This window comes from Poecilia formosa, unplaced genomic scaffold, assembly GCF_000485575.1.
Source record: "Poecilia formosa unplaced genomic scaffold, Poecilia_formosa-5.1.2 Scaffold1049, whole genome shotgun sequence".
NCBI classification, from domain to species: Eukaryota; Metazoa; Chordata; class Actinopteri; order Cyprinodontiformes; family Poeciliidae; genus Poecilia; species Poecilia formosa.
This window is the reverse complement of record NW_006800988.1, coordinates 7,777-16,139: the sequence shown is the minus strand read 5'-3', so window position 1 is coordinate 16,139 and position 8,363 is coordinate 7,777. Positions and strand designations below refer to the sequence as shown.

Below are 8,363 nucleotides of genomic sequence, written 5' to 3'. Positions count from 1 at the left end.
GTTTCTCTCAGTTTCTGTGAAATCAAGACGAAGTTTGTATTTCCATCATCTGAGCTGAACCCTCCCCTTCCTCTGTCCTGTGGTTACAAAAACAGGAAGCTGAGCTGAGCTGAGAACTTCTTCAGCTCAGAAACCCAGACCGTTAGCACCGTTAGCACCGTTAGCACTGATATCATTGGTTCAGTCATTCTCAGGACTTATTGATGCTTCTCATTCATGTGACAAACTTCTGATTTTTAATAAAATACAGAATAAAGAATCAAACTTCAGGTTAAGATGAATGAAGGCAGAAAGTGAAACTAAATGCGGATCATTTATATTGATTAGACAGAAAATATTGGAGGGAAGGATGGAGGCCGGGGCTGCTTGTGTTGAGCTCCCCCTGCTGGGGCACACAGGTTACTGCATCTGGTATTATTGCTGCTAATGTCTTGCCATACCAGGTGTTCCGTTCTCGGTTCATTTTGGTTCATTATCTAATGTTAGGTTCAGGTTTTTCCTCCTTTTTTCAGTTCCGGTTCATCAACTGAATGAACTTCTTGCGATTCATTTCGTTTTGTGTTTTTATCCATCAGTAAATAAATTCACAAATCTTTTAAAATGCGACCAGAAGGTTAAAGATGATAAAAAGAATGAAACAGAAAATAGTTTTAATGAATAAAAGTCTGACTGAATCTGTTCGTTTAGTTTCTCGTGTTGCTTCAGTTTGTTTGATTTATTAATTGATTGATTAATTTAACCGACAGTAACTAAATGAACAACCGTTGAAGAACAGCGCCACCCAGTGGTAACATCAGATTAGTGATTCAGCACAACAGTAAGAAATTATTTCTGTATATTAATATTAGAAGAAAACATAATTATTGGAGGTCTTGCAGCTTCTCTGTTTGTCCACCAGGTGGCGGCAGCAGCCATCTTAGTCACTTGTTTACTCCCTTAAGTTTCAGTTTCTCTGATCGCGCAGCTCAGTCACCAACCGTCAGTAACTCGATGTTTTTCTGCTGCAGAAATGATATTTTTGCATTTATTCGCGTATTTTCTGCTGATCCTGCAGGTTTCTGCTGCTGACGGTGAGTTCAGGAGGTTTTAGGTTCAGTAACATGAAGCTGCATGTCGGTGGTGGAGAGTCTGGTTTGAATATTTAACTATCATAAACAGATCTGGATGTTTGCATTATAATGTTTTATTTATTATTTCTCTTTTAGTATAGAAACACAATCTTAGTTTCTTTTTAAAGTTTTCCTTCAAATCGTAAAGATTAAATGATCGATGTTGCTCTAATGATCTCATAAACACAAAGTTGTGGCTTTGTTTTACAAATTACAACAAAATAAAGACTTAAAATAATTTAAAATGAGTTCAAGTGTAGAAAATGTACTGTTTAAGTTAAAATGTAAGAGTTTAAACATGATCATAAAGCCTTTTATAACCGTCCTCCTAACTTTGTTTTTTATCATGCAGCGAACAGCTGGTTGGGTTGGGCCAGTTTAACCAGTTTAGACTTGTGCTGCCCATTTTAATGCTGTTAAATAAACTGTTATGTTTTAGGCAGGTTGAACGTCTCAGACGTAAAGAAGATGATTAGAACCATGGGGGGGAAAAAAATCATGATTCTGAGTTTAGTTTAATCTTACAAGAACTGAAAAGCTTCAAATACCAGCAGGGATGTGAACTCACTGAGTTTATCAGGAGCAGAGATGATTCTGCAGGAAGGATCTGCGTTACCGCTGCTTAGTGCAGTTAGGATGCAGCAGCTTCCTGCATTGACTGTGTTCATGTCTGGTTCTGCGGTCCGGTCCAGTGGCGGTGACACCAGGAGGAGCTGCTGACCTGCAGTGCCAGACTCCCGGCGCCGCGGCGGCCACCGTGGTGGAGTGGACCAAAGACGGCCTGCCGGCCAGCGAATACGTCTTCTTCTACCGCAACGGCCGGCCGTACGACAAGTACCAGCACGACTCCTTCAGAGGCCGAGTGGCGCTGAAGAACCGGTCCGGTCCCGGCAGCGGGGACGTGTCTGTGGTCCTGAAGAACGTCTCTGTGGAGGACGAGGGGACGTTCCGGTGTCGGGTTCGGATGAGCAGCTCTGGGACCGAGGCGGAGGAACACCTTCAGGTCAGCCGGCTGAGGGTCGCGCTGCGGTCAGGTACGTTCACCTCACAGCTCAGGGATTCATCCGCAGCTGGCGGGAAACTGATCCGTCCTGATCTGCAGGAAACGAAGCAGGAAACGAAGCAGGAAATGAACCAGGAAACGAACCAGGAAACGAACCAGGAAACGAAGCAGGAAACAAAGCAGGAAACGAACCAGGAAACGTCCAGAGAGTTTTCACAGACGGAGCAGCGGGTCCAAAAGTCGCCGTCCTGGTTGGAGTCCTCATGGTTTGTGTTTGTGTTGCTGGTGTCGGTTTTTATCTGTTCAGGAGAAATAAATCCTCTCATCAGAGGACAGAAGTTGTGTGAAGCTGAGAACAAGAAAATCATTTTATTTCAGTTTTATTTCAGAGCTGTAAAAAGCTTCAACCTTCTGAAAACAAACGGAGATCCTCGATTAAACCATTTTATTATGGAAATAATTTGGGAGAAAAGCATTAAAATAAAAATAAAATCACTACAGAAGACGAAGCGTTGATGTTGGAGGAGAAGAAAAGGAAATGAAAACCTTTTTGATCTGATCTGTGAATCTCGTTTCCTCTGGTTGACGGTGTGATGTCATGTCCAGAGTGTGTTCATGTAAATGTTCAGATGTGAACAGGATGTGTGTGTTCATGTAAATGTTCAGATGTAAACAGGATGTGTGTGTTCATGTAAATGTTCAGATGTAAACAGGATGTGTGTGTTCATGTAAATGTTCAGGTGTAAACAGGATGTGTGTGTTCATGTCATGTGGGTTTAAACTGAGTTTTCTCTAAATAACCTTTTTTACAGTGTAACTGATCCTCTGGACCAAATCTTTAACATTTCTTCATCTGTAATAATCATAACAATGTTCTGTAAACTAAAATCACTACATTAGAGCCATTTTACTTGTGTTAAACTGTGTGAATATGGTTTTATACGTTTTATTATATTTTACTGTAAAAAAATCAAAGTTTGTGTCGTTTTTCTCTGTTTGCTGCTCATTTTGACTCAGGATTGAATAAATAAGTGAAACCTGAACTCAGAGACTTGAGTTAATGATTCATTTAGTTTCTGTGGGCAGCAGAGCGATTAGCTGAGCGGTTATTGACCTGATAAAGGTCCATGACGGACCGGACCGGACCGAACCATGACGGACCGGACCGAACCGGACCGGTTCGCTGTTAAAACACAAACAGTGAAAGTAAAGAATCTGACCTCAGTTTCCCTCCAACGTTTCATTTTGGTTTCATTTTGACTCTACAGAAAGTAAAACCTTCACATCGTTTCTCTTCTGGTGAACAGAGATTCATTAATGTTTGGGTTCATTAAAAATGATCCAGGTGTCAGAAGCTGTAGAAACATCAACTGGTTTCATTTTCTCTGAAGTGAAACATTAATATATGAAAAAAACCTTTAAATGTTTCTTTAGATGATTTATGACAGAATATTAATAACCTTTAATGGAGATTATTGGAAATTCACACAAACTGACAGAAAAGACGAAGCTTTTCATCACAAAGAAAAATATAAAATGAAAAAGTGAATAAACAGCCTGCAGTAAATTTACAGCATAATAAACACATAAGTGTTAGAAACATCATTCAGAGAAACGTGGAGCTTCGTAGGATCATTAAAATGTTTAATAATATTTATGATGAAAAAAAGAAGTGAAAAAATCTCAGACTGAGTCACTTCAGCTCTTCCTCTGATCATCATTCAGACAGAACCAGCATCAGCTGGTCGATTATTAATTACTGATCAATATTTCATCAATAAGAGGCTGAATTTACCTGCAGGAAGCAGAAGATGATTTATTGGATCAGAGAAACTCAGGATCTGGTCCAACATGAAGGTTCAATGTTTCAGATGTTTTGAAATGTTTCAGATGTTTTTAAATGTTTCAGATGTTTTGAAATGTTTTTAAATGTTTTTATGTTTTAAATGTTTTCAGATTCATGATCCTGCAGGAATCGACTCCTGATGGATTCATGATTTATTTCATCTAAAACAAAAACATCTCTGCTTTAAAAGCCTCAAATGTTTCACATGAGATGAAAAACATGAAGCAGTTTACGGACTGGATTTATTTCGAGCGATTCTCAAAAACAGGCAACGAGATTCTTTTAAACAGTGTCATTGTTTTTAAATTGTTTTAAATTGTTTAATACTTGTGTATATGTATTAATTTTGTTTTGTAACCAGGGTGCTGTGCGCTGCAGACTTCTGCCCAGGTCCCTCTTGAAAATGAGATCAGGGTCTCAAAGGGGTTCACCTGGTTAAATAAAGGAAAATAAATAATGATCCAGTAATGATGATCAGGATGTGATTTAATCACTTTAAAAGATAAAACAGGAATAAAACATTCATTAGAGGTTCAGATTCATAAACACAAATAAACATCTGACAAATGAATTAATTAATGCTTTATTTAGTCTGGAGAAGAATTATAATCCATATTTATTTACTTTAAGATGATGCTGTGAACCAAACTAATAGATAGATAACTACAGAAAACAAGCTGAGTTAAAACCAGAGAGAGAAAATAAAACCATGAGGAAACTCAGTTTGTTTGGTTATCAGAGGAAACTGATCCACAGTCTGAAACACCTTCAGTAAAACTAACCACTGATCTGCTGACCTGAGATGAAGCAGATCAGATACGATGAGCTGAAGCCTGGCAGACATTTAAAATGTTTCTTAAAACAAAGAGATGCTGAAACAGGAGCAGCGTGGCTTTAAGGGGTTCAAAATGACCCAAAGAAAGAAAAGCTTCATTTTGGCCAGTTGTCTGAGATAACTCAGCTAACCTGAGCCTGAGCTAATCTGAGCTAACCTGAGCTTCACGTTTCCAGCTACAATCCACTAATATATATTCCACATATATATTATGGTTAGCTAACCTGAGCTAACCTGAGCTAACCTTAGCCTGAGGTTAGCTCAGGCTAAGGTTAGCCTGAGCTAACCTCAGGCTAAGGCTAGATTGAGCTAACCTCAGGCTAAGGTTAGCCTGAGCTAACCTGAGCCTGAGCTAATCTGAGCCTGAGCTAACAGAGCTAATCTGAGCATCAGGTTTCCAGCTACAATCCACTAATATATATTCCACATACATATTAGTCTAGGTTTGGATTGTAGCTGGAAACCTGAAGCTCAGATTAGCTCTGTTAGCTCAGGCTCAGATTAGCTCTGTTAGCTCAGGCTCAGATTAGCTCTGTTAGCTTATGCTCAGGTTAACTCTGTTAGCTCAGGCTCAGGTTAGCTCTGTTAGCTCAGGCTAGCTCTGTTAGCTCAGGCTAGCTCTGTTAGCTCAGGCTAGCTCCATCCCTACACTAACATATATTCCACATATATGTTCAGGTTGAATATTTTCCACAGGTTTCATGAACTGAAGCTGCTGTAACTGGTTTTAACAGGTTCTGCTCCAGTCCAACACGACCAGAACCATCTCGGTGAGCAGATCCTGCAGGTTTTTGACAAGCGATGTGACTGATGACTGAGTGAACTGTAGATTTATGTGACTGGATGAGTGAAGGTCAGAGCTGGTCGACTCCAAACGTCTCAACCACAGAAGGACTGCAGCACCAAGACGAGATGCAGCAGCTGCAGCAGCAGCTGCAGCAGCAGCTGCAGCTGCTCTGTTAGCTCAGGCTAGCTCTGTTAGCTCAGGCTAGCTCTGTTAGCTCAGGCTAGCTCCAGCTGCTGCAGCACAGTGACCAGCCTGGTCGACTGAATCTGGCAGCAGGGGACAGAGAAAAGGTCCAGCTGCTGTTTTTACATGACCAAAAGGTTCTGCATGGCACCTTGTTAAGCCTTTGCTAAAGCTAAATAAGTCACTCAGGTCTGCTTGTGATCCTGAGGTGAGGAATGCAGCATTTATACATTCAGGTTGAGGAGAATCAAATCACCTGCTGATCTTTAGACTGATGCTCTGAATGACCCAATCTGTACTTTAGCAAACCTGCAGATTTCCTGAGAAAACAACCAATAATAATAATAATCAAAATGAGAAGACCAATCACAGACACAACAATGATAACCAATGGAAGTGAATCGTTTTCATTGGCCAGATCTCCGGTTCTTCCAGCCTCGTCTTCATCATCCTGGTTTTGCTCCTCATCGGTTCCTGCAGGACAGAAACCAGACAGACGTTCATCACCTGATGCTGCGGATCCGACAGACAGACACTCAGCTCAGAGGACACAGGGTCACTGTCTGAACCATAAACCTGGGAGTAACATCAGTATCTGGAACGATTTTCATGTTTCAAACTGAATCTGTAGACGACCTTCAGCGTCTGACCTGATGGATCCCCAGCTGGATCCTCCCCTGAGACCGTCAGGTTGACAAACGAGTGAAGCTTTCCATCATGGCCTCCCGATCTCCTGGTGATAATCACACAGCGATACGTCCCTCCGTCCGTCTTACTGACGTTGTGCAGAACCACAGAGAAGTCGCCGTCCTTCAGGGAGCTCCTCAGGTCCACTCGGCCTCTGAAGGACTCGTGTTGGTACGACCCGTAAGAGCGACCGTTACGGTAGAAGAACACGTGATCCGAGCCGAGACCATCTTTGGTCCAGGTGAAGAGTTTGATTTCTTCATCTGACGGTCCGACACACTCCAGACAGATGTTCTGTCCCAGCTTCACCTTCACCTGCTGCTGACCTGGAAGAGCCAGAAACAGAACCGGGTCTGAGGCAGAGCAGCTGCTGGTACCAGAACATGATCCAGAACATGAAATGTACCGAAAACCCAGAGCAGTCAGAGAATCACAGGTCTGAGATTCAGAGAAATAAAAACTTTTTATGGGACAGACGGACCTCCGGTCTGCAGAACCGTTTATGTTTTAATGTTGGAGGATCACCTATTATTATTATTATTATTAATGTTATTATTATTGTTATTATTATTATTACTATTAATGTTATTATTATTATTATTATTAATGTTATCATTGTTATTATTATTATTATTATTGTTATTATTATTATTATTATTAATGTTATTATTGTTATTATTATTAATGTTATTATTGTTATTATTATTATTATTATTAATGTTATTATTCATGTTTGTTTGAGTGTTTATACATCATAAGTTAATCATTTATAACAAATGCACCAACAAATTTAAAGAAAGAAAATCTAGTAAGAGGATAAAACTCAAAACATCAAAGGAAAAAAAAACATAACTATGTTTTGAAAAACAAGGAAATGAATCTGCATGAGGGGAACCGGACCTGAAGGGAACCGGACCTGAAGGGAACCGGACCTGAAGGGAACCGGACCTGAAGGTTCTACAAACACTCATGATGCCAAACTGATCCCAGTCGGTTAAATCAGTCCTGATCAGTTCTGTGAGTTTCTGTCTTTAACTTTGTTCAACATTCAGTTTCGACATCATATTAGAAAAAACTTGGTGTTGCACATCAGCTATGATGAAATGACGTCATGATCTGGAATTATTGCAAAACTAATGTGGCTAAATAAACAACAAACATGTTGGAGAACTTAATGTTGAGTCAGAGGAGAAAAGAGTTGAGGAAGCAAACAGCTGTTTAAAGAGGGCGGGGCCAAACCCAGGGAGAAAAACAAGTTCAAATACTTAACTGCAAATTTAACTGACCAGGTTTTAATGCACGGAGCCTCCAGCTCGGTCATAAAGACTCTGAACATTTTTTATTCTCTCTTTGCAGAGAAAAATCCCAAAGAATCGATCAGGAATTAAAACCACAGGTTCAACTTTTTTATTCGAATAAGATGCATATTAAACTGTTTACATTTTGCACAATGCAACATCGGTCTTTTTATGCATGTTCACATGATTAACAGCCATTAAAAATGTTAAATAAACCAGGAAACAGATCCGAGGCGGGCCGATCCTCCCCGACACGCAGCTTACCGTGTGTAGCTGGATAAACTGCAGACAGAAGGAGGGAGAGAAAAACACGAAGAAAAGACATTTTATGAAGCTTCCAGAACCTGCAGACAGATCGTGAAGGAGGTCGATTCGGGTTGTTTTGGTGCAGTTTGTTGTTATGGCATAAGAGGGCGGGGCGGGGCAGAGCAATATGGTGCCGTGTACAAAGCCTCCAGCTCCAGATTCAGTCATTTCAAAATGCCTTAAAACCACCAGATCACATGAGATCATTAGATTTCATCCCGATCAATAAAAACTGGAGAGGTTTGGACCGGAAACACTTACAGACCAGAGATCTGATACAGATATGATCCACGGACAAGAAGTGAAGAT

At 40.5% G+C, this 8,363-nt stretch overlaps 2 protein-coding genes and 1 long non-coding RNA gene across 8 annotated transcripts; 1 reads left to right on the top strand and 2 right to left on the bottom strand.

The window, feature by feature from the left end:
• Positions 1-923: 923 nt before the first annotated feature.
• LOC103132427 (myelin-oligodendrocyte glycoprotein-like) lies at positions 924-3,155 on the top strand. 5 transcript variants are annotated; one of them, XM_016667391.1, is made up of 3 exons: positions 924-1,070; positions 1,802-2,143; positions 2,260-3,155. In XM_016667391.1, the coding sequence occupies exons 1-3, from the start codon at positions 1,010-1,012 to the stop codon at positions 2,457-2,459; spliced, it is 603 nt and encodes a 200-aa protein (XP_016522877.1). In that variant the 5' UTR covers positions 924-1,009; the 3' UTR covers positions 2,460-3,155. The 5 variants fall into 5 exon arrangements, with proteins under 5 accessions (XP_016522877.1, XP_016522874.1, XP_016522876.1 ...); XM_016667388.1 differs by having other exon boundaries at positions 2,224-3,155; XM_016667390.1 differs by having other exon boundaries at positions 925-1,070; positions 2,248-3,155.
• Positions 3,156-4,782: 1,627 nt separating this feature from the next.
• LOC107835126 (uncharacterized) lies at positions 4,783-5,739 on the bottom strand. Of its 2 annotated transcripts, none has more exons than XR_001660956.1 (2): positions 5,135-5,739; positions 4,783-4,940 (listed from the first exon to the last, which is right to left on the bottom strand). It is a non-coding gene; the product is annotated as an uncharacterized LOC107835126 (long non-coding RNA). The 2 variants fall into 2 exon arrangements; XR_001660957.1 differs by having other exon boundaries at positions 4,783-4,924.
• Positions 5,740-5,759: 20 nt separating this feature from the next.
• On the bottom strand, positions 5,760-8,349 carry LOC103132426 (putative butyrophilin subfamily 2 member A3). Its single transcript, XM_016667387.1, has 3 exons — positions 8,013-8,349; positions 6,414-6,776; positions 5,760-6,237 (listed from the first exon to the last, which is right to left on the bottom strand). Exons 1-3 carry the CDS (start codon positions 8,071-8,073, stop codon positions 6,011-6,013), a joined length of 651 nt encoding a protein of 216 aa, XP_016522873.1. The 5' UTR covers positions 8,074-8,349; the 3' UTR covers positions 5,760-6,010.
• Between the last annotated feature and the right edge of the window lie 14 nt (positions 8,350-8,363).